At 43.7% G+C, this 24,107-nt stretch overlaps 2 protein-coding genes across 2 annotated transcripts in view; both read right to left on the bottom strand.

Moving 5' to 3' along the window:
• Nucleotides 1-6,397, bottom strand: part of LOC117410070 (protein PAT1 homolog 1-like) — a gene marked incomplete in the record, with an annotated part of 13,850 nt that extends 7,453 nt beyond the window's left edge. The window contains 7 exon segments of the mRNA XM_059021881.1: nucleotides 216-305; nucleotides 808-909; nucleotides 1,050-1,247; nucleotides 1,999-2,085; nucleotides 2,654-2,964; nucleotides 3,344-3,458; nucleotides 6,242-6,397. Coding sequence (XP_058877864.1) covers nucleotides 216-305; nucleotides 808-909; nucleotides 1,050-1,247; nucleotides 1,999-2,085; nucleotides 2,654-2,964; nucleotides 3,344-3,458; nucleotides 6,242-6,256 — 918 coding nt within the window.
• Nucleotides 6,398-6,737: 340 nt separating this feature from the next.
• On the bottom strand, nucleotides 6,738-11,495 carry LOC117409977 (myb-related transcription factor, partner of profilin-like). The gene is made up of 3 exons (XM_059021887.1): nucleotides 11,403-11,495; nucleotides 9,529-10,257; nucleotides 6,738-8,793 (listed from the first exon to the last, which is right to left on the bottom strand). Exons 2-3 carry the CDS (start codon nucleotides 10,196-10,198, stop codon nucleotides 8,069-8,071), a joined length of 1,395 nt encoding a protein of 464 aa, XP_058877870.1. The 5' UTR covers nucleotides 10,199-10,257; nucleotides 11,403-11,495; the 3' UTR covers nucleotides 6,738-8,068.
• Between the last annotated feature and the right edge of the window lie 12,612 nt (nucleotides 11,496-24,107).

Genomic DNA, 24,107 nt, shown 5'->3' on the forward strand with positions numbered 1-24,107 from the left:
GTCACCCAGTCCAGGTTTTACTACCGGCTTGATCAGCCCCAGTGTGTCTAGCTAACAAGCTCAGGTGTGTCTTATTATTAAACTCCTAGTGAAACCAGGAACGGATCACACTGCTGTGAATGGTTTTGGGCTATATAATAAAAATGAGAGATGGCTACAAGGCTCCTCCCTCTCCTGCACAGAAACCCCGCCTCCCTCTTGGTTCCCATGGTTACCTGGCCTGCTCCAATCATCTGCGCTCGCTGTAGCTGGGTGAGGACAGGGCCGACGCACGGGGGGAAGGGGTGGCCACGGAGCTGGGAATTCTGGGAAACAATAGGAGAGTGTAAATCTACAGCCAAAATGGTTTTGCATCTGCCTATAGAATGAACTCCCTCAGCTTCATAGAGTCCAATGAAAGCTGCTGAATAATGTTCCCTTGTTAACATATTGAATTCCACACCCTCTATATAGAATGAACTCCCTCAGCTTCATAGAGTCCAATGAAAGCTGCTGAATAATGTTCCCTTGTTAACATATTGAATTCCACCCCCTCTATATAGAATGAACTCCCTGAGCTTCATAGAGTCCAATGAAAGCTGCTGAATAATGTTCCCTTGTTAACATATTGAATTCCACCCCCTCTATATAGAATGAACTCCCTGAGCTTCATAGAGTCCAATGAAAGCTGCTGAATAATGTTCCCTTGTTAACATACTGAATTCCACACCGCCACTCAGTCCAGGGCAGGCTTGAGGCATGGAGACTGAACTGCTCCCTACCTCCCTCCCCCCCTAAGAGAAAGAGTTAAGATCATTTCTTCCTTACCGCAATGTTGAGAAGCTGATTAGGAGACATGCGGTCATTGAAAGCACTAGAAAATCTTTGTTGCATAGATGCTCTGACGTGCACAGGTGTCGGACAGAGAACCTGCAGGCAAACCGAAACAGGAACGCACCGTTCAGAGAAACAGTTATAAAGACAAAATATCTCTCCATTAACACTGAAAAAAAAACAGGTTGATTTATCCAGTTGAAAAAGTTTAATTTTTTTTTTTTTTTTTTTTTTACCTGCTGGTTGAGATTGTGACCAATCGGATACTTGGGCGGAGTCCCGATGGGTACCGCCCTCACCGGCGGGCTGCCAATCACGGGCGAGGTGGAGCGCGGGGGCGGGGCTCGCTCAGACAAGTCCCTCCCCTCGTCCCGTCCCATTGGTGGCCTCTTGGGAAGCCCCACTTCTTTGATGATTGACATGAGGGGGCTGTCCTGTGTAGGGAGCACAAAGGAAACAGAGGTAATTTTCTTATTATTATGAATCGGTCATTCAGCAGACTTCTAGAGACCAGGGGGGTGAACTCTGCATCAACAACTGCTGCTGCTGCTGCTGCTGCAGAGTCACTTCCAATAGGACCTTGTTTGTTTGACGTCTCATCCTAAAGGACGGAGCACAAGGAGGTTCAGTGACTTGCTCAGGGTCACACACACACACACAGGGAGTCAGTGGCTGCTGTAGAGTCACTTCCAATAGGAGCTTGTTTGTTTGAGGTCTCATCCGAAGGACGGAGCACAAGGAGGTGAAGTGACTTGTTTGTTTGACGTCTTTTTTTAAATTCCAATTTTATGACATTTTTGTCTTAGACTCTTAACTTTTTAATTTCTACAAACTGTGTGTGTGTGTGTGTGTGTGTCTCTGTGTGTGTCTGTATCTATCTGTGTGTGTGTGTCTCTGTGAGTGTGTGTCTGTCTGTGTGTGTGTCTGTCTCTGTGTCTGTATCTGTGTGTGTGTGTGTGTCTGTCTGTCTGTGTGTGTGTCTGTCTCTGTGTCTGTATCTGTGTGTGTGTGTCTCTGTGAGTGTGTCTGTCTGTGTGTGTCTGTATCTATCTGTGTGTGTATCTATCTGTGTGTGTGTGTGCGCCTCTGTGTGTCTCTGTCTGTGTGTGTGTCTCTGTGTCTCTGTGTTCGTGTGTCTCTGTATATCTGTACGTCTCTCGCTGCGAGTCTCTACCGGTGTCATACCTGGACCTGCGACAGTTTGGGAATGCTCATTCCTCCCAGTCCCATCGCGTTGTCCCAAATACTGCCAGAGTTCAACTGGGATCTGGGCTGAGAGAGAGAGGGAGAGAGAGAGAGAGAGAGAGAGAGAGAGAGAGAGAGAGAGAGAGAGAGAGAGAGAGAGAGAGAGAGAGAGAGAGAGAGAGAGAGAGAGAGAGAGACAGACACACAGAGAGAGAGAGTGAGTGAGAGAGAGAGGAGAGCGGGGGAGAGAGAGAGAGAGAGAGAGAGAGAGGAGAGAGAGAGAGAGAGAGAGAGAGAGAGAGAGAGAGAGAGATATCGAAGTATTAGTGCTTCAACTGTTAGTAGATGTGAATATCTTCACACTAGATTAAATCAATACACCTGAATACAATGAACATATTCTCATTTTGTTGATCATTAATGAACATTTCTGTACTGTGGGTGTGAAAGTGACGGTCTCAAGTTCAAGTATATTTTTTCCTCTACAGGAATTAACACTTTCTGACGTCACTACTGTGGCACTATGCCTTTTTTTTCAAATGGCTCAGGATACAAATATAGCCTCCATCCACATATTTCATATATATATTATATATATATATATATATATATATAAAATGTATTTTTATTTTCAGGCGCAGTGAGTCCTCCTCACCTGCAGGGGCGCCCTCTTGTGCTGCTGCAGCCCTGCTCTCATGATCGCGGGATCCTCCAGTTCCCTGTAGTCTGTCTCTGCGCTCAGCACCAGCTTGCTCAGACTGTGGGCCAGGTTCTCATCCCCTCCCAGCAGCAGACTGTCCAGCTCTCTGAGGGTTCCTGTCTCCCCCAGACCCCTCGAGTAGAGATGGGGTAACGAGCTGGGGGCGGGAGCAGCAGCAGGAGGAGGAGGGGCCTGCAGAGGGGAAGTCCCGCCCACCTTCTCATCCAGCTCGGCCAATCGGTTGTGTTCTTCCCTCCAGTCCCCATCTAGACAGGGGGAGGTTTAAAAAAAACGCTGCGAGTTAAAATGGTTTGTTCCCTCCACAAGGGAACTAAAGAGGGTTTCCAACAGCTTATTTGGACAGCAGAGATTTCTACTCCTGGGATGGGAATCAGACTCCCGCTGCACAGCAGTGTGATCCAGTCCTGGTTTCACTAGGAGTTTAATAATAAGACACACCTGAGCTTGTTAGCTAGACACACTGGGGGCTGATCAAGCTGGTAGTAAAACCTGGACTGGGTGATAATGCTGTGGAACAGGAGTCTGATTCCCAGCCCTGGAAAACAATCATACTTAAAACAAACTGGACAGAAGATGAAAAATCAATGAATGAATAAATAAATGAAGTCAAGACTGAAGACTAACCGATGGCTCCCGATCCGAACGTATCATCGTTAAACTGGTCGATATCATCGTCTTCATCGACTAAGACGTGTAGCGCCTCCCTTTCCTCCTCTAGGGGGCAGTCTTCCTCCAGAGACTGCATGGGACAGAGAGAAGGGAGGGAGAGAGAATTATTCCTTTTCATGCATTTACTTTTATACTGATGTTCACGATGTTTGTATCGTATGCTGTACGTTGAATTGCTTTGGCAACATCACCTGTCCTGGGGTTCATTACTCCCCTCAATGAAGTTTAGTATTATTATTATTAATATTGAAATGATCAGGAGCCAGGAGTTTGAGCAGGGTTAGAAACTCACACTAGCCCTGCTGCTGCTGCACCCAGTCCTGGGGTTCAGAGCTCCTCTCAATAAAGTCTATTATTATTAATATTGAAATGATCAGGAGCCAGGAGTTTGAGCAAGGTTAGAAACTCACACTAGCCCTGCTGCTGCTGCTGCTGCACCCAGTCCTGGGGTTCAGAGCTCCCCTCAATGAAGTCTAGTATTATTATTATTAATATTGAAATGATCAGGAGCCAGGAGTTTGAGCAGGGTTACAAACTCACACTAGCCCTGCTGCTGCTGCTGCTGCTGCTGCTGCACCCAGTCCTGGGGTTCAGAGCTCCCCTCAATGAAGTCTAGTATTATTATTAATATTGAAATGATCAGGAGCCAGGAGTTTGAGCAGGGTTACAAACTCACACTAGCCCTGCTGCTGCACCCAGTCCTGGGGTTCAGAGCTCCCCTCAATGAAGTCTAGTATTATTAATATTGAAATGATCAGGAGCCAGGAGTTTGAGCAGGGTTACAAACTCACACTAGCCCTGCTGCTGCTGCTGCTGCTGCACCCAGTCCTGGGGTTCAGAGCTCCTCTCAATGAAGTCTAGTATTATTATTATTAATATTGAAATGATCAGGAGCCAGGAGTTTGAGCAGGGTTAGAAACTCACACTAGCCCTGCTGCTGCTGCTGCTGCACCCAGTCCTGGGGTTCAGAGCTCCCCTCAATGAAGTCTAGTATTATTATTATTAATATTGAAATGATCAGGAGCCAGGAGTTTGAGCAGGGTTACAAACTCACACTAGCCCTGCTGCTGCTGCTGCTGCTGCTGCACCCAGTCCTGGGGTTCAGAGCTCCCCTCAATGAAGTCTAGTATTATTATTATTAATATTGAAATGATCAGGAGCCAGGAGTTTGAGCAGGGTTAGAAACTCACACTAGCCCTGCTGCTGCTGCTGCTGCTGCTGCACCCAGTCCTGGGGTTCAGAGCTCCCCTCAATGAAATGTAGTATTATTAATATTGAAATGATCAGGAGCCAGGAATTTGAGCAGGGTTAGAAACTCACACTAGCCCTGCTGCTGCTGCTGCACCCAGTCCTGGGGTTCAGAGCTCCCCTCAATGAAGTCTATTATTATTAATATTGAAATTATCAGGAGCCAGGAGTTTGAGCAGGGTTAGAAACTCACACTAGCCCTGCTGCTGCTGCTGCACCCAGTCCTGGGGTTCAGAGCTCCCCTCAATGAAGTCTATTATTATTAATATTGAAATGATCAGGAGCCAGGAGTTTGAGCAGGGTTAGAAACTCACACTAGCCCTGCTGCTGCTGCTGCACCCAGTCCTGGGGTTCAGAGCTCCCCTCAATGAAGTCTATTATTATTAATATTGAAATGATCAGGAGCCAGGAGTTTGAGCAGGGTTACAAACTCACACTAGCCCTGCTGCTGCTGCTGCACCCAGTCCTGGGGTTCAGAGCTCCCCTCAATAAAGTCTAGTATTATTAATATTGAAATGATCAGGAGCCAGGAGTTTGAGCAGGGTTACAAACTCACACTAGCCCTGCTGCTGCACCCAGTCCTGGGGTTCAGAGCTCCCCTTAATGAAGTCTAGTATTATCATTATTAATATTGAAATGATCAGGAGCCAGGAGTTTGAGCAGGGTTACAAACTCACACTAGCCCTGCTGCTGCTGCTGCTGCTGCACCCAGTCCTGGGGTTCAGAGCTCCCCTCAATGAAGTCTAGTATTATTATTATTAATATTGAAATGATCAGGAGCCAGGAGTTTGAGCAGGGTTAGAAACTCACACTAGCCCTGCTGCTGCTGCTGCTGCTGCACCCAGTCCTGGGGTTCAGAGCTCCCCTCAATGAAGTCTATTATTATTATTATTATTATTATTATTATTATTATTAATATTGAAATGATCAGGAGCCAGGAGTTTGAGCAGGGTTACAAACTCACACTAGCCCTGCTGCTGCTGCACCTCGTCCTACATTTTACGCACCTACATTATTAATCACAACCTAGCTAGCCCCACAGTGTAACACAAAAAATTTGACAAAAAATCTCAGTGTCACTCAAAGCCCAGGATTTAAGCAGAAACTTCAGGGAAAGATATAACTACGCTGGTACAAAAAAAATAATATCATTATAATTATTATACCAACATGTTTTATTTATTTTAATTAAGCACTATACCACAGCATTATTAGCATACAATATTTATGAAACATTACAGATTCCGGTTTTTATTTTTCGGTATGCAGTCCTATGATAGGTGGTTTACAAAGGCAAGTTAACTTCGTTTTTTTTTTGTTTTTGTGAAATACATAAATTCATCTACCGTTCATTAAAACAGATTTCACTTCGAGACACATTCAAAAACGCGCGGTGAGGATCCCGTCTCCCCTGATTAACCGAGGCGGGCAGCTCATTAACGCGACCCCGAGGCTTGGCAGGCCGCGGTTCGGAAAAACTCCCACAAACGAGTCACGGATAAGCCAAAAAATTATATTTCCGCGGGCGGGGTACACCTACAGCTCTAACCAGCAGTTACCTTATGAATTATTATTAATATATTTGTATATTTTTTAACTACATACCTGAAATCGAAACATCGGACTTCATACAACCCGGTCCGGCGATTTCTTCAGACCAGGCCGCGCAAAAACAGGAGACGAAACTTAACACGCCGCGCGGGCGCGCACGCACCACAGAGCGCAGAGCAGCGGGGCCGCGCACGCACACAGCACAGCGACGGGAGCGTGTATTCGTCCTCTATATTAAAAATATTTTTAACTATACTTACCTTATACAGGGCAGCAGCGTGGAGTAGCGGTTAGGGCTCTGGACTCAGCATGTGTGCTGAAACCTTGCCCACATAACGTCGAAGCAAATCAAATCCACAGCCAATGAATGCCGAGATTTATTTTGATTACAGGAACACATCATCATCATCATCATCATGTCAGTTTTATAATATCACATGGTTAGCATATGTGAAGAGAGAGCTACAGAGTGCGCCCAAGGGGGAAAAAAAAACAAATATTATTCATAACCTTTTAAATCTAAACAAACCAAACCCAGATCACACTAAGAGAAGTGAAAATAGACTAGTTTATTATTATTATTATTATTATTTATTTCTTAGCAGACGCCCTTATCCAGGGCGACTTACAATTGTTACAAGATATCGCATTATTTTTACATACAATTACATTATTTTTACATACAATTCCCCATTTATACAGTTGGGTTTTTACTGGAGCAATCTAGGTAAAGTACCTTGCTCAAGGGTACAGCAGCAGCGTCCCCCCCACCTGGGATTGAACCCACGACCCTCCGGTCAAGAGTCCAGAGCCCTAACCACTACTCCACACTGCTGCTTTATGTTAAAGTTAACAAGAGCACTTTACTGTTTATAATATATAATAGTTGGGCTTCAGTGAGTTACAGGAAAATTATTATTTAAGTAATTTGATACATTCTAAATCAATCTGATAGACATATAGATAGATAGATAGATAGATAGATAGATAGATAGATAGATAGATAGATAGAAATGCAAACAGAGTGTATAGCTAGACAGATAGATGGGCTTCAGTGAGTTACAGGAAAATAATTCCATCTAGGGTTTCTGTGATGTCATAAACTACGAGAGCGATGGGTGGAGTTTCTAAACTGTCACAGAAACCCGAGATGGAATTGTTTTCCTGTAACTCACTGAAGAGGCACATCTCTTATTTTTTATAATCCACGGATGCCCTTGTGATGCTAATATTAAAGAAGACGAGGTTCAGCAGTACAGTTGGGGTTTTTTTAAACAGTGTTTCAGTGCTGTAGACGTTCTGTGTCGTTATCCGTTAGAGCTTCAGCTTCATTTGTTTGAGATACATAAAATAAGTTAGTAGCTTTATTGATCCCAGAATCTCATCAAGCAGCTTCTTGAAGGATCCCAGGGTGTCAGCTTCAACAACATTACTGGGGAGTTGGTTCCAGACCCTCACAATTCTCTGTGTAAAAAAAGTACCTCCTATTTTCTGTTCTGAATGCCCCTTTATCTAATCTCCATTCCCCTGGTCCTTGTTTCTTTTTTCAGGTCCCCTGGGTCGACATTGTCTATACCTTTTAGGATTTTGAATGCTTGAATCAGATCGCCGCGTAGTCTTCTTTGTTCAAGACTGAATAGATTCAATTCTTTTAGCCTGTCTGCATACAACATGCCTTTTAAACCCGGGATAATTCTGGTTGCTCTTCTTTGCACTCTTTCTAGAGCAGCAATATCCTTTTTTGTAACGAAGGTGACCAGAACTGAACACAATATTCTAGGTGAGGTCTTACTAATGCATTGTAAAGTTTTAACATTACTTCCCTTGATTTCAATTCAACACTATTTTGTCATCTATATATATATATAACAAAAAAATAAACTACTGCTGGACAGAGCGAAACTCAGAGTCTTTAGCAGCTGAATAACCCGTCCTGGGCCCTCCTGATTGCCCAGAGGAAGACACTTGGGGGGGCACAGCAGCAGCGGGGGGAAGGGGAGGGGAAACAGACAGCAGCCCCCCGGCCAGCTTCCCCATGGTGGCCCCCAGGCCCTCGAGGGCCCGCACCACGTCGGGCAGGACGGCAGCCAGAACGGCCACGGAGTTGGCCATGGAAGCCATGTGTCCTTCCATGCGCTGCTGCATCAGCGCTGCCCCACGGGCCTGCTCCACCTGCCCCTGCAGCAGCTGCGAGAGAGACGCCTGGACCTGGGTCAGGGCGTCCAGGGAGGGCTGGGAGGGAGGCTGGGGGCCCGCGGGTCTCAGAGGGGGAGCGGGGGGGGGCCGGCTCCCGATCGAGGGGTGCAGGCCGGACGGGGGGTGGGGGGCGGTTTGGGAGGGGAGGGGGCTGTAGAGTCTGCCGCAGCCTGTGGAAGGAGGGCCCCTGAGGTGGTGGTGTGAGGTCTTCTGGGGGACCCCAGCTCCCCGCGGGCAGGGTCTGGGTTGGGGGGTCGATGACGGTGCTGGAGGGGGCGGGGCCATGCCTGGGGGGGTTCTGCTGTTGCTAGGGAAGCTCTCTTCCTCTGCTTCCGGGTCTGGGCGATGGAGAGGCGGAGCGGGCAGGCGAAGGAAGGTGGAGGATGAGGAGGCAGCCTGGGGGAACGGTTCTGCGAGAGACAAAACAAACAGACAAACAAAACAGGGTCACCGTTAACCGTCCCGTCCGCCCGTTTATATATTAAGTGCAGGGGGGGAGTCACACAGTCAGGGGAGCGCAGGGGTCCCCGAGGGTCTCCCCTGGTAAAGGCACGGCCGCGTGGTGTGCAGTGGGGGAGTCACACAGTCAGGGGAGCGCAGGGGTCCCCGAGGGTCTCCCCTGGTAAAGGCACGGCCGCGTGGTGTGCAGGGGGGGAGTCACACAGACAGGGGAGCGCAGGGGTCCCCGAGGGTCTCCCCTGGTAAAGGCACGGCCGCGTGGTGTGCAGGGGGGGAGTAACACAGTCAGGGGAGCGCAGGGGTCCCCGAGGGTCTCCCCTGGTAAAGGCACGGCCGCGTGGTGTGCAGGGGGGGAGTCACACAGACAGGGGAGCGCAGGGATCCCCGAGGGTCTCCCCTGGTAAAGGCACGGCCGCGTGGTGTGCAGGGGGGAGTCACACAGTCAGGGGAGCGCAGGGGTCCCCGAGGGTCTCCCCTGGTAAAGGCACGGCCGCGTGGTGTGCAGGGGGGGAGTCACACAGTCAGGGGAGCGCAGGGGTCCCCGAGGGTCTCCCCTGGTAAAGGCACGGCCGCGTGATGTGCAGGGGGGAGTCACACAGTCAGGGGAGCGCAGGGGTCCCCGAGGGTCTCCCCTGGTAAAGGCACGGGCACACCAAATTAAAAAAAAAAAATCAATCTCCACTCACGTTCCCTGCCGCTGCAGTCGCGCCCCTTCTCCAGCGCGCTGGCACTCCACGTCGCCAGAATCCGCACCTCCTCCAGGGTCATGGGGGTCAGATCCTGGCCGGGGGGGTCCCTGGCGCCCCCCCCTCCCCTCTGAGCCGACCGGAGAGCCAGCGCCTTCTGCTTGACCCCCATGCGGTACATGTAGAACCTTTTCTGCACGTCATGCCAGGTCCTCTTGCAAGGGCCTCCCAGCGCGTTCACCTGGTTCGCCATGTCCTGCCAGACCCTCTTCCTCACCGCCAGGGCCTCCTTGTTTTTCCCAAACAGCGCCTCCGTCTTCGCCAGCACCCCCTGGACGATCACGCTCAGCTCCCGCCGGGTGAATTTGCGCTTGCGTTCCCGGGGGGTGAGGGTTTTGGGGCGCTGGGGGGCGTAGGGAGCGGGGCGGTCCTGCAGGGAGCGCAGCAGGGTGCGCGAGGGTTCAACCCCGTTTTCGGGCTCCGAGTCCTCTTCTTTGATGCAGATTATTTCCGGGACGCCCTCGTTCGAGGATCCCCCGCCCGGGCCCGTTTCGGATTCCAGTTCGGGACCCTCGGATTCCAGGTCGGGAGAACGCTCCCCGTCCTCCGTTTGGGACAGGAACCAGTCTTGCTCAGGACTGTCCTCCTCTTTGATGTGTGCAGGATTCATTCTCAAACACGGTACTCTGGGCTTTGCCTGTGCTGCTGCTGCTACTGCAATGTCACAGCCTACAGGAAATCAGAAACAAAGAAAAGAATCGCTTTTAAAATGAGAATTCATTTTAAAATCTTAAATTTCTTTATCTCTTATGAAGCTGAGGGAGTTCATTCTATATAGAGGGTGTGGAATTCAATATGTTAACAAGGGAACATTATTCAGCAGCTTTCACTGGACTCTATGAAGCTGAGTGAGTTCATTCTATATAGAGGGGGTGGAATTCAATATGTTAACAAGGGAACATTATTCAGCAGCTTTCATTGGACTCTATGAAGCTGAGGGAGTTCATTCTATATAGAGGGGGTGGAATTCAATATGTTAACAAGGGAACATTATTCAGCAGCTTTCATTGGACTCTATGAAGCTGAGGGAGTTCATTCTATATAGAGGGGGTGGAATTCAATATGTTAACAAGGGAACATTATTCAGCAGCTTTCATTGGACTCTATGAAGCTGAAGGAGTTCATTCTATATAGAGGGGGTGGAATTCAATATGTTAACAAGGGAACATTATTCAGCAGCTTTCATTGGACTCTATGAAGCTGAGGGAGTTCATTCTATATAGAGGGGGTGGAATTCAATACAGAAACAAAAATGTCATTATAGCTTTGAAAAACATGTTGCTGTAACTTGTATTAACCGTATTGAAAGCAAATGTCATATCAGACGTATTGCTAATTCTAGCAGCATCGACATTATTAAATGCGTTTCCTAACACAACATAAACACGTGATGATACGCCGTTAGGAATGATAACAACACAGTTTCTGAAAACAAACTCAACTCAGATAATAGATTATTATTATTATTATTATTATTATTATTATTATTATTATTATTAGATAATGTCGTAAAAACGTTTACAAATGTATTGCACGCCACGTACACTTTTGGATATTAATTCGGACGTGTTTCTTTGTTGTGTGAATCCCTCTCAAAGAAAATTAAAATCATTTGCATGGTTTATATATCCTGCATAGGATCCAGTTGTGTTTATTTTAATAGGAATGGTATTTTATTCGGTTTCATATTCGCTGATATGAAACTGTCTGTTTTTATTTCACGCAATGGGGATACACAAACAAAAAAAAAACACACACAGACAGACGAAACAACTTCACAAAAAAACGAAAAAGTTTTTAAAAAATTTACTCACAAAATTAGCATCCGGATCCCCTTCGCTTTGACAAAACCACATTGATGTCTTAGAAACCCGCCCACCGTGCACGTTGATTGGGTGGTCTGGCAGCTCGGGCTGCGGCGATTGGTCCGACGTGCTTGTCTGTTTCGTGACCCAGAAGGAAACACGTCATCGACTTTTTTTTTTTTGCCGTGCTGGAATTTTTTCTTAAAGAGACAGGCACAAATTATTATTATTATTATTATTATTATTATTATTATTATTATTATTATTATTATTATTATTATTATTATTATTTATTTCTTAGCAGACGCCCTTATCCAGGGCGACTTACAATTGTTACAAGATATAAATTATTTTTACATACAATTACCCATTTATACAGTTGGGTTTTTACTGGAGCAATCTAGGTAAAGTACCTTGCTCAAGGGTACAGCAGCAATGTCCCCCACCTGGGACTGAACCCACGACCCTCCGGTCTTTTTCATTTTGTATGTCCTTCAAAATGTAGCTTTACTGTACTGCACTCAGACTTTTAAACTTTTAGGCGATTTGATTGGCTCTTGCGAGGGTGAAATTTGCATATCCAGATTACCCATCACGCTTTACTGCTTTCTCCCCAACTTGACTCTGAAAGCTCCCTGTATTTATATGTGTGTAATCTGTTATACAGCAGCGCCCTCTGGTGGACTGTTACATTAGTGCACCGCGACCACGCGATGGCGCTGACTCGCTGTTTAAGACGCGGTTTGTGATTGGTTTATATAGCGATTGCCGAAGAGCACTTGAGTCAGTATTTGTCAGCGACACCTTTGCCAGCAAGCTTTTGTTAGGAAATGTACTAACCAACTGTGGGACCTCCCAGAGACAGGTGTATTTAACCTGAGATCATGTGACACTTTAATTGCACACAGGTGGACTCCATTCAACTAATTATGTGACTTCTAAAGACAATTGGTTGCACCAGAGCTTATTTAGGTGTGTCATAGCAAAGGGGGTGAATACTTATGCAATCAATTATTTTCTGTTTTTTATTTGTAATTAATTTAGAACAATTTGTAGATTTTATTTTTCAGTTTGACATTATGGACTTTTCTCGTGTTGATCAGTGACAAAAACTCCTAATTAAATCCATTTTGATTCCATGTTGTAACACAATAAAATGTGGAAAAGTCCAAGGGGGGGGGGGGGAATACTTTTGAGATCCACTGTATGTTTTTTATATAAAAAAGTAAGAACACACAGTTTTAAATAATTATTTTATTTTCATTTTTTTTTGTCATATATAATCACACAACTTTATTTAAATCCAGCCAAGCGAAATGCAAAGAATCACAAATAATAGATGCAAAAATATATATATATACAGACGTGCTCAAATTTGTTGGTACCCCTCCACAAAAAACGAAGAATGCACAATTTTCTCTGAAATAACTTGAAACTGACAAAAGTAATTGGCATCCACCATTGTTTATTACATATTTAATAGAAATCAGACTTTGCTTTTGATTTTTTATTCAACATAATATTGTAAATAAGAAAACAAATGAAAATGGCATGGACAAAAATGATGGGACCGCTAACCTAATATTTTGTTGCACAACCTTTAGAGGCAATCACTGCGACTTCTGCACCTGTTAACAGGTAGTTTGGCCCACTCTTCCTGAGCAAACTGCTCCAGCTGTCTCAGGTTTGATGGGTGCCTTCTCCAGACTGCAAGTTTCAGCTCTTTCCATAGATGTTCGATAGGATTCAGATCAGCACTCATAGAAGGCCACTTCAGAATAGTCCAATGTTTTGTTCTTATCCATTCTTGGGTGCTTTTAGCTGTGTGTTTTGGGTCATTATCCTGTTGGAGGACCCATGACCTGCGACTGAGACAGAGCTTTCTGACACTGGGCAGTACGTTTCGCTCCAGAATGCCTTGATAGTCTTGAGATTTCATTGTGCCCTGCACAGATTCAAGGCACCCTGTGCCAGGCGCAGCAAAGCAGCCCCAAAACATAACCGAGCCTCCTCCATGTTTCACTGTAGGTATGGTGTTCTTTTCTTTGAAAGCTTCATTTTTTCGTCTGTGAACATAGAGCTGATGTGACTTGCCAAAAAGCTCCAGTTTTGACTCATCTGTCCAAAGGACATTCTCCCAGAAGGATTGTGGCTTGTCAATATGCATTTTAGCAAATTCCAGTCTGGCTTTTTTATGTTTTTCTTTCAAAAGTGGAGTCCTCCTGGGTCTTCTTCCATGGAGCCCACTTTTGCTCAAAAAGCAACGGATGGTGCGATAAGAAAGTGACGTAACTTCACCTTGGAGTTCAGCTTGTATCTCTTTGGCAGTTATCCTTGGTTCTTTTTCTACCATTCGCACTATCCTTCTGTTCACTCTGGGGTCGATTTTCCTCTTGCGGCCGCGCCCAGGGAGGTTGGCTACAGTTCCATGGACCTTAAACTTCTTAATAATATTTGCAACTGTTGTCACAGGAACATCAAGCTGCTTGGAGATGGTCTTGTAGCCTTTACCTTTACCATGCTTGTCTATTATTTTCTTTCTGATCTCCTCAGACAACTCTCTCCTTTGCTTTCTCTGGTCCATGTTCAGTGTGGTGCACACAATGATACCAAACAGCACAGTGACTACTTTTCTCCATTTAAATAGGCTGAATGACTGATTACAAGATTGGAGACATGTGTGATACTAATTAAAGAAACTAATTAGTTTGAAATATCACTATAATCCAATTATTTATTATCTTTTCTAAGGGGTACCAACAAATGTGTCCAGGCCATTTTAGAATATCTTTGTAGAATAAGCAATAATTCATCTCTTTTCACAGCTTCTTTGCTTTATTCTATGACATACCAAAGGCATGCAAGTATACATGATAAAATAGCTTTTAATTTCATCACTTTTCAGGAGGAATGAAGCATTATTTCAATGAGCTGTAAGGGTACCAACAAATTTGAGCACGTCTGTATATTTCTCTGAAAACTTAAGCAAAGTGATTTTAATACAGAACAGAGTAAGAAGGAGAAGTAGAATTATAATTGATCAGATTATTTGGAATGCTGCTGCCGCCGCCACGGCAACGGTAGAAGGTCACCAACTGGACGGGGCCTCGGGCACGAAGGTCGCACATCTTCTGCGTGTCCAACAGCGGTTTCCCTGCGCAGGCCAGCGAAATATCGGGACCCAGGGACCCGCCTTGTTCCAGCTGCAGCAGCTCCTTAACACGGAGCACCGTGTCGGAGGCTTTCACCTGCATTTCGACTGCTTTCCCGTTGTTGCCGATAAAGATCTTCACAGCTACCGGGCCGCGGGCGTCAGCGTCGTCGTTGCCTGGCAACACTGCCTTCAGAGACGAGTGACAGACTTGAGGAACGAAGCCGCAGTAAACTGGCTCTACGTTTTTCTCCGCTTTCGGCAGAGACACGGCTGGAGCGCAGCCTTCACGAAACTGGGGAGGGAAAATAAAAAAAAGAATTGCTTCATGAATTGCTTATTGATAAACACAGGCCCGTGACCCTAAAACTGTAAACGCGTCACCTTAAACATGATAAACACAGTTCAAAACTATAAACAAATAAACAAAAAAAACATCTAAAAGTCAAGGACAGAACCACCAACTAATGAAAGAATCGAGGAATCGCTTGGAAAATATTACCAGCGTACTGTGATGTAGTGCTATATTTAGACACCAGGGGCCGCTGTTATCTACCAAGAGTTTTCTTACAGCTATTGTATCCTTTGCTTGTATGTATGGGTGATGCACATGTGGTATATCTCTGTATATTAATACCAGCAAAACAGTTCAATATTCTACCCCTGACACCCAGAAGCGGTACTATAGTATTAAAACAGTTTGTATTAAAAAAGAATAATCTATCTATTAAAAAAAACAACATTATATATATATATTATTTTTAAAAGGGACGTTTGTACCGGTATGTTTTATGTATTTATTGCTTCTCAGAGTGGAGTTTGACTCGTTTATTGAATGTTTTCACTCGCTTCTCTGCGGCAGCCGACAGCGTTTGTATCTAAAACTATAAAAAACTGACAATAAATAAACTTGAACGGCTGTATTGTACATTATTAATTTAATTGACGTGTATTAATTTTGTTTAATCGATCAGTCTATCTATCTATCTATCTATCTCTCTGTGACAAATAAAATATACATTTTAAAATCTATTTCTTAACCCGGGCTGAAGGAGGAACAGCTTTGACAGCGGATTCTCAAAATACGATCTTTAATTAAAATCAGAGAGAGAGAGAGAGAGAGAGAGAGAGAGAGAGAGAGAGAGAGAGAGAGAGAGAGAGCGTTTAATCACTTAAACCGGTTTAAAATTATAAGAAACGCATCACAATAATTACAGCCGATAATTCAGAACATACCTGGGTTTGTTGCACATGACAGAACTCCATTCCCTCTCTCTCTCTGGTCTGTGGCTTGCGTTCCCGGGGGGTGAGGGTTTTGGGGCGCTGGGGGGCGTTGGGAGCAGGGCGGTCCTGCAGGGAGCGCAGCAGGGTCCGCGAGGGTTCAACCCCGTTCGGGCTCCGAGTCCTCTTCTTTGATGCAGATTATTTCCGGGACGCCCTCGTTCGAGGGGCCCCCGCCCGGGCTCGTTTCGGATTCCAGTTCGGGAGAACGCTCCCCGTCCTCCGTTTGGGACAGGAACCAGTCTTGCTCAGGACTGTCCTCCTCTTTGATGTGTGCAGGATTCATTCTCAGACACGGTACTCTGGGCTTTGCCTGTGCTGCTGCTGCTGCTACTGCAATGTCACAGCCTACAGGAAATCAGAAACAAAGAATGAAAACATTCTCTGGGTTACTAACTTTGTTACCAAGCCTGAAATATTCTAGCGTGCAGCTCTGGTCAAAAGTTTCGCATTCTCCTGTAGAATTTTAGGACTGACGCATGATCCTTCAAAACTCTATGAACGGAATTTAGATATTTTTTTTTTTTAATTCAACAGCATGCGATCAAAAGAAATTATATCTGCATAGAAGTCTATACCAGAAGCCATAATAGTAGCACAGTGAGTATTTCATGTTAGATTTTTTCAATTGTTGTCAGTTTTTCTGTTAATGGAAAACTATACAAGGCGCTGGGTGTGTAATTCAATATGTTAACAAGGGAACATTATTCAGCAGCTTTCATTGGACTCTATGAAGCTGAGGGAGTTCATTCTATATAGAGGGTGTGGAATTCAATATGTTAACAAGGGAACATTATTCAGCAGCTTTCATTGGACTCTATGAAGCTGAGGGAGTTCATTCTATATAGAGGGTGTGGAATTCAATATGTTAACAAGGGAACATTATTCAGCAGCTTTCATTGGACTCTATGAAGCTGAGGGAGTTCATTCTATATAGAGGGTGTGGAATTCAATATGTTAACAAGGGAACATTATTCAGCAGCTTTCATTGGACTCTAATGAAGCTGAGGGAGTTCATTCTATATAGAGGGGGTGGAATTCAATATGTTAACAAGGGAACATTATTCAGCGGCTTTCATTGGACTCTATGAAGCTGAGGGAGTTCATTCTATATAGAGGGGGTGGAATTCAATATGTTAACAAGGGAACATTATTCAGTAGCTTTCATTGGACTCTATGAAGCTGAGGGAGTTCATTCTATATAGAGGGGGTGGAATTCAATATGTTAACAAGGGAACATTATTCAGCAGCTTTCATTGGACTCTATGAAGCTGAGGGAGTTCATTCTATATAGAGGGGGTGGAATTCAATACAGAAACAAAAATGTCATTATAGCTTCGAAAAACATGTTGCTATAACTTGTATTAAACGTATTTAAAGCAAATGTCATATCAGACGTATTGCTAATTCTAGCAGCATCGACATTATTAAATGCGCTTTGTTAACACAACATAAACACGTGATGATACGCCGTTAGGAATGATAACAACACAGTTTCTGAAAACAAACTCAACTCAGATAATAGATTATTATTATTATTATTATTATTATTATTATTATTATTTGGTAATGTCGTAAAAACGTTTACAAATGTATTGCACGCCACGTACACTTTTGGATATTAATTCGGACGTGTTTGTTTGTTGTGTGAATCCCTCTCAAAAAAAATAAAAATCCTTTTCATGGTTTCTATATCCTACATAGGATCCAGTTGTGTTTATTCTAATAAGAATGGTATTTTATTCGGTTTCATATTCGCTGATATGAAACTGTTTGTTTTTATTTCACGCAGTGGGGATACACAAACAAAAAAACACACACAGAGATAGACAAAACAACTTAACAAAAAAACTAAAAAGTTTTTTAAAAAATTACTCACAAAATTAGCGTCCGGATCCCCTTCGCTTTGACAAAACAACATTGATGTCTTAGAAACCCGCCCACCGTGCACGTTGATTGGGTGGTCTGGCAGCTCAGGCTGCGGCGATTGGTCCGACTTGCTTGTCTGTTTCGTGACCCAGAAAGGAAACACGTCATCGACATTTTTTTTTTTTTTTTTGCCGTGCTGGAATTTTTTCTTAAAGAGACAGGCACAAATTATTATTATTATTATTATTATTATTATTATTATTATTATTATTATTATTATTATTATTATTATTATTATTATTATTATTATTATTATTATTATTTCTTAGCAGACACCCTTATCCAGGGCGACTTACAATTGTTACAAGATATCACATTATTTTTACATACAATTACCCATTTATACAGTTGGGTTTTTACTGGAGCAATCTAGGTAAAGTACCTTGCTCAAGGGTACACCAGCAGTCCCCCCACCTGGGATTGAACCCACGACCCTCCGGTCAAGAGTCCAGAGCCCTAACCGCTACCCCACACTGCTAGATTTTGAAAAAATAAACGTGTACCAAAATATGGTTTTAAAAGGGCAGACCACGCAGTGTAAACAGATCTATTACTTGCTGTAGTAACACATCGATAATAAATCGATTAATTTATGCCTGTGTGTATGATATTAGGGGACGTGTGATCGCGTTGTACTGTCGCATGTGAATCCTCATCGATAAAAAAAAAAAAAAAACCTTAGAAAGGATTCTAGTAACTATAACTTTGTGAATGCGAAATGTACCCCTCCAAATAACGAATGCTTTAAAATTGTAATTATATGTGTTGCTTTTCTTTTTAATCAATTTAACTGAAGCAGAGCGATTTAATTGTGTAGTTCGGCCGTGCTATCCACAGCTATGGTCAAAACTGGAGAATGTAAATTGAAATACGGGGTGGACAAAAGTTTTCCATCATCTCATCACCCTGCGGAATGGGGGCAGACAACAGAACCAGGTGTCTGAGGAAATTAGAGTCGGTCAAGCAGACCCACGTTTCTCGAAGAGCGCTTTCATCCTGCGTGTTAATTTGCGACAGCTCGGTTTAATAGGTAGCGATGTCATTGCTTGGTAGAGCCACCAGAGGGCGCCAAAACCACTTGTATCTAACGCCATTGTTTTTGTTTTATTTAAAATTTATTTTATTATTATTATTATTTATTTCTTAGCAGACGCCCTTATCCAGGGCGACTTACAATTGTTACAAGAGATCACATTATTTTTTACATACAATTCCCCATTTATACAGTTGGGTTTTTTACTGGAGCAATCTAGGTAAAGTACCTTGCTCAAGGGTACAGCAGCAGTGTCCCCCACCTGGGACTGAACCCACGACCCTCCGGTCTTTTTCATTTTGTATGTCCTTCTTCAAATTGTAACTTTACTGTACTGCGCTCCGACTTTTAAAACTTTTACGCGATTTGATTGGATCTTGCGAGGGTGGAGTTTGCATATCCCGATTACCCATCACTCTTTACTGCTTTCTCCCCAACTTGACTCTGAAAGCTCCCTGTATTTATATGTGTGTAATCTGTTATACAGCAGCGCCCTCTGGTGGACTGTTACATTAGTGCACTGCGACCACGTGATGGCGCTGACTCGCTGTTTAAGACGCGGTTTGTGATTGGTTTATATATTGATTGCCGAAGAGCACTTGAGTCAGTATTTGTCAGTGGCACCTTTGCCAGCAAGCTTTTGTTAGGAAATGTACTAACCAACAGTGGGACCTCCCAGAGACAGGTGTATTTAATCTGAGATCATGTGACACCTTAATTGCACACAGGTGGACTCCATTCAACTAATTATGTGACTTCTAAAGACAATTGGTTGCACCAGAGCTTATTTAGGTGTGTCATAGCAAAGGGGGGTGAATACTTATGCAATCAATTATTTTCTGTTTTTTATTTGTAATTAATTTAGAACAATTTGTAGATTTTATTTTTCGCTTTGACATTATGGACTTTTCTTGTGTTGATCAGTGACAAAAACTCCTAATTAAATCCATTTTGATTCCATGTTGTAACACAATAAAATGTGGAAAAGTCCAGGGGGGGGGGGGGGGTGGGGGGGGGTGGGGTTAATAATTTTGAGAGCCACTGTATGTTTTATATATATAAAAAAGTAAGAACACACAGTTTTAAATAATTATTTTATTTTCATTTTTTTTTGTCATATATAATCACACAACTTTATTTAAATCCAGCCAAGCGAAATGAAAAGAATAAAAAAATAGCAGATGGAAAAATACATATTTCCCTGAAAACTTGAGTAAAGTGCTTTCAATATTACAGAACGAGGAAAAGAAAAGAAAGTAGAATTATAATTGATCGCATCGTTTGGAATGCAGTGCAGGAGCTGCGACGTCTCTCGGTTAGCCGCCATGGCAACGGTAGAAGGTCACCAACTGGACGGGGCCTCGGGTACGAAGGTCGCACATCTTCTGCGTGTCCAACAGCGGTTTCCCTGCGCAGGCCAGCGAAATATTGGGACCCAGGGACCCGCCTTGTTCCCGCTGCAGCAGCTCCTTAACGCGGAGCACCGTGTCGGAGCCTTTCACCTGCATTTCGACCACTTTCCCGTTGTTGCCGATAAAGATCTTCACAGCTACCGGGCCGCGGGCGTCAGCGTCGCCGTTGCCTGGCAACACTGCCTTCAGAGACGTGTGACAGACTTGAGGAAGGAAGCCGCAGTAAACTGGCTCCACGTTTTTCTCCGCTTTCGGCAGAGACACGGCTGGAGCGCAGCCTTCACGAAACTGGGGAGGGAAAATAAAAAAACAAACATGAAACCTGTTTTAATTGCTTCAGTATTGATAAACACAGGAGGCTGTGTGGTCCAGTGGTTAAAGAAACGGGCTTGTAACCAGGAGGTCCCCGGTTCAAATCCCACCTCAGCCACTGACTCATTGTGTGACCCTGAGCAAGTCACTTCACCTCCTTGTGCTCCGTCTTTCGGGTGAGGCGTAGTTGTAAGTGACTCTGCAGCTGATGCATAGTTCACACACCCTAGTCTCTGTAAGACGCCTTGGATAAAGGCGTCTGCTAAATAAACTACACAATAAAACTGTAAACACCACAAACATAGTTCAAAACCATAAACAAATAACCGTAAACACTAATAAAACACAGAAAAAAAAAAACCGTCTAAAGTCAAGGACAGACCGACCTACTAATGGAAGAATCGAGGAATCGCTTGGAAAATATTACCAGCGTACTGTGATGTAGTGCTATATTTAGACGCCAGGGGCCGCAATTATCTACCAAGAGTTTTCGTACGGCTATTGTATTCTTTGCTTGTATGTATAGGTGATGCGGCGCCCCCTGTCGACCCCGCAGCGCTACACAGCCCTGCCCGCGCATAGGTTTAAATGAGAAGTCCGTTTTTTTTTTTAATTACCACAAAGAAACTGAACTGTTGTTTTTGTTTTTTTAAGCACGGGGGTTTCCGCCTGCAGGCTGATTAAAATAAAACGCGTAGCTGCAATGAAAAAGGGTATTTTTGTTTTCAGTGTTTTGTAAATGCAAGCACGATGCGGTCAAAACGAAAGCAAAACGAAAACTATTTGTATTAAAAATGAATAATCTATCTATATCTATCTATCTACCTATCTATATATATATATATATATATATATATATATATATATATATATATATATATATATAATTTTATTAATTTTGAAAAAGGGACGTTTGTACCGGTATGTTTTATGTATTTATTACTTCTGAGAGTGGAATTTGACTCGTTTATTGAGTGTTTTCACTCGCTTCTGTGCGGCAACCGACAGCGTTTGTATCTAAAACTATAGAAAAATGACTTGAACGGCTGTATTGTACATTATTAACTTAATTGACGTGCATTAATTTTGTTTAATCGATCAGTCTATCTATCTATCTGTCTATCTCTCTGTGACAAACATACATTTTTCAAGCGTAGGTTTTACAATTGGCAAGGCTGCTTTTTGTTGAGCGATCGTCCATTAAAATCTTATTTTTTATTCTCGTTCTCTTCATAAATTATCAAATGTCTTTTTACATTTACAACTCCCAAACAAAGACCAACTCGCGTCAAAACTCTTCTTAAACCGTTTAAAAGTACTGGAAAAAAACCTGTCCATTAGAAAAAAAATAACAATACTAAAACGATAAACAGGAAACGAATCGGCTCGCATAAAATTAAAACTACAGCATACAGAACACCGGATATCAGCCTTTTATTAAAAAAACAGATACGAATATGTATATATATATATTAAATATACATTTTAAAATCTATTTCTTAACCCGGGCTGAAGAAGGAAAAGCTTTGACAGCGGATTCTCAGCAATTCTCAAAATACGATCTTTAATTAAAATCAGAGAGAGAGAGAGAGAGAGAGAGAGAGAGAGAGAGAGAGAGAGAGAGAGAGAGAGAGAGAGAGAGAGAAACTTTATTCACTTAAACCCGGTTTAAAATGAGAAGAAACGCCTTGTGTGAACGTAACCCGTCTCGGTTTCATCACAGTAATTACAGCAGAGAATTCAAAACATACCTGGGTTTGTTGCACACGACAGAACTCCATTCTCTCTCTCTCTCTCTCTCTCTGGTCTGTTTCTTCTGATAGCGGCTCGTTTCAGTTTCTTCTTATATAGCCTACAGCAAACCGGGAAGTCCCTGAAGCGAAGCCAACTCTCATCATCATCAGCAAACCTGGATACCACGGTGCTTTCGCACGACGTTTTTGCACTGTGACCATGTTGCGCCCATGGTTATTAAAATGCGTGTACCAAAGTCTAACATGCTTTGCCACTTTGTATTTGAATAGGCTTTACCAGACCTCTCTGTGCTTTACAATGCTTCCCTATGCTTTACCAGACCTCTCTGTGCTTTACAATGCTTCCCTATGCTTTACCAGACCTCTCTGTGCTTTACAATGCTTCCCTATGCTTTACCAGACCTCTCTGTGCTTTACAATGCTTCCCTATGCTTTACCAGACCTCTCTGTGCTTTACAATGCTTCCCTATGCTTTACCAGACCTGTCTGTGCTTTACAATGCTTCCCTATGCTTTACCAGACCTCTGTGCTTTACAATGCTTCCCTATGCTTTACCAGACCTCTCTGTGCTTTACAATGCTTCCCTTTGCTTTACCAGACGTCTCTGTGCTTTACAATGCTTCCCTTTGCTTTACCAGACCTCTCTGTGCTTTACAATGCTTCCCTATGCTTTACCACACCTCTCTGTGTTTTACAATGCTTCCCTTTGCTTTACCAGACGTCTCTGTGCTTTACAATGCTTCCCTTTGCTTTACCAGACGTCTCTGTGCTTTACAATGCTTCCCTTTGCTTTACCAGACCTCTCTGTGCTTTACAATGCTTCCCTATGCTTTACCAGACCTCTCTGTGCTTTACAATGCTTCCCTATTTTTTACCAGACCTCTCTGTGCTTTACAATGCTTCCCTATGCTTTACCAGACCTCTCTGTGCTTTACAATGCTTCCCTATGCTTTTACTGTGGGGAACTTTTTATAAGGGTACATATGTCACATTCAGGTAAACACCTCTTTAGCATTATCAATATAATATAATGCATTATGGTATTGTTTCACAGCATTTAATATCGCTCACTGTCTCCTCATTCTAACCACGGCACAGAAGACCGAAGCTTGAAGGGGCATTCGGGTTCTTTCGAATTCTCTGTTTTGCTGAGCACTGCGATTTATATATATATATATATATTTACAAAGCAGCCTGCCCCTCGAATGGTACCTATTGGGTTTAGCGAAAGCCAGGCAGGTAAGGGGTTAAGTCCGCAAGGTGATTTCTCGAGCTGGTAACCCCCAGGGCAGCTCATCGGTTTGGTGTTTTTCAGTCTCGTTGCTGTGTATGGTTATATTTTCTCTGGCACAATTAAAAGGGGAATAAACCAGTCCTTGTTTATGGTGTGTGCTGGGAAGTTCCGTGTGTGTGTGTGTGTGTGTGTGTGTGTGTGTGTGCGTGCGTGAGTCTGTCTCAGTCTGTGTGTGTGTGTGCGTGCGAGTGGTTGGGGGACGGATGGATGAATAATCACCTGACTTTTAAGAAATCGGTCGCCGTTGCCAAATAGCAAAGTGCTTTCGTTTTCAGCAGCCTGTTCCATTAACCCACAATAAAACACGCAGGCAAGGCAATATTAAGAAAAGCTACAAGCAGCTAACACTGAGTGACTCTTTCCACTAGAAGGATCCTTTTCAGGGTCTTCAAATGTCGTAGGGAAGTTGTCTGTCTGTCTCAGTGTCTGTCCGAGTCCGTCTGTCTGTCTCAGTGTGTGTATGTGTGTCTGTCTGAGGCTGTGTGTCTGTCTTTCGGAGTGTATGTGAGTCTGTCTCAGTCCGTCTGTCTGTCTCAGTGTGTGTGTGT

Source organism: Acipenser ruthenus, unplaced genomic scaffold, assembly GCF_902713425.1.
Source record: "Acipenser ruthenus unplaced genomic scaffold, fAciRut3.2 maternal haplotype, whole genome shotgun sequence".
Taxonomy (NCBI): Eukaryota; Metazoa; Chordata; class Actinopteri; order Acipenseriformes; family Acipenseridae; genus Acipenser; species Acipenser ruthenus.

What these genes read in the sequence shown, in the direction of transcription:
- LOC117409977 (XM_059021887.1), bottom strand. Translation starts at nt 10,198, where the DNA reads ATGAATCCTGCACACATCAAAGAGGAGGACAGTCCTGAGCAAGACTGG. An exon ending in CGACTGCAGCGGCAGGGAAC is followed by an intron (nt 8,794 to 9,528) that starts GTGAGTGGAGAT and finishes TGTCTCTCGCAG; the next exon opens with AACCGTTCCCCCAGGCTGCC.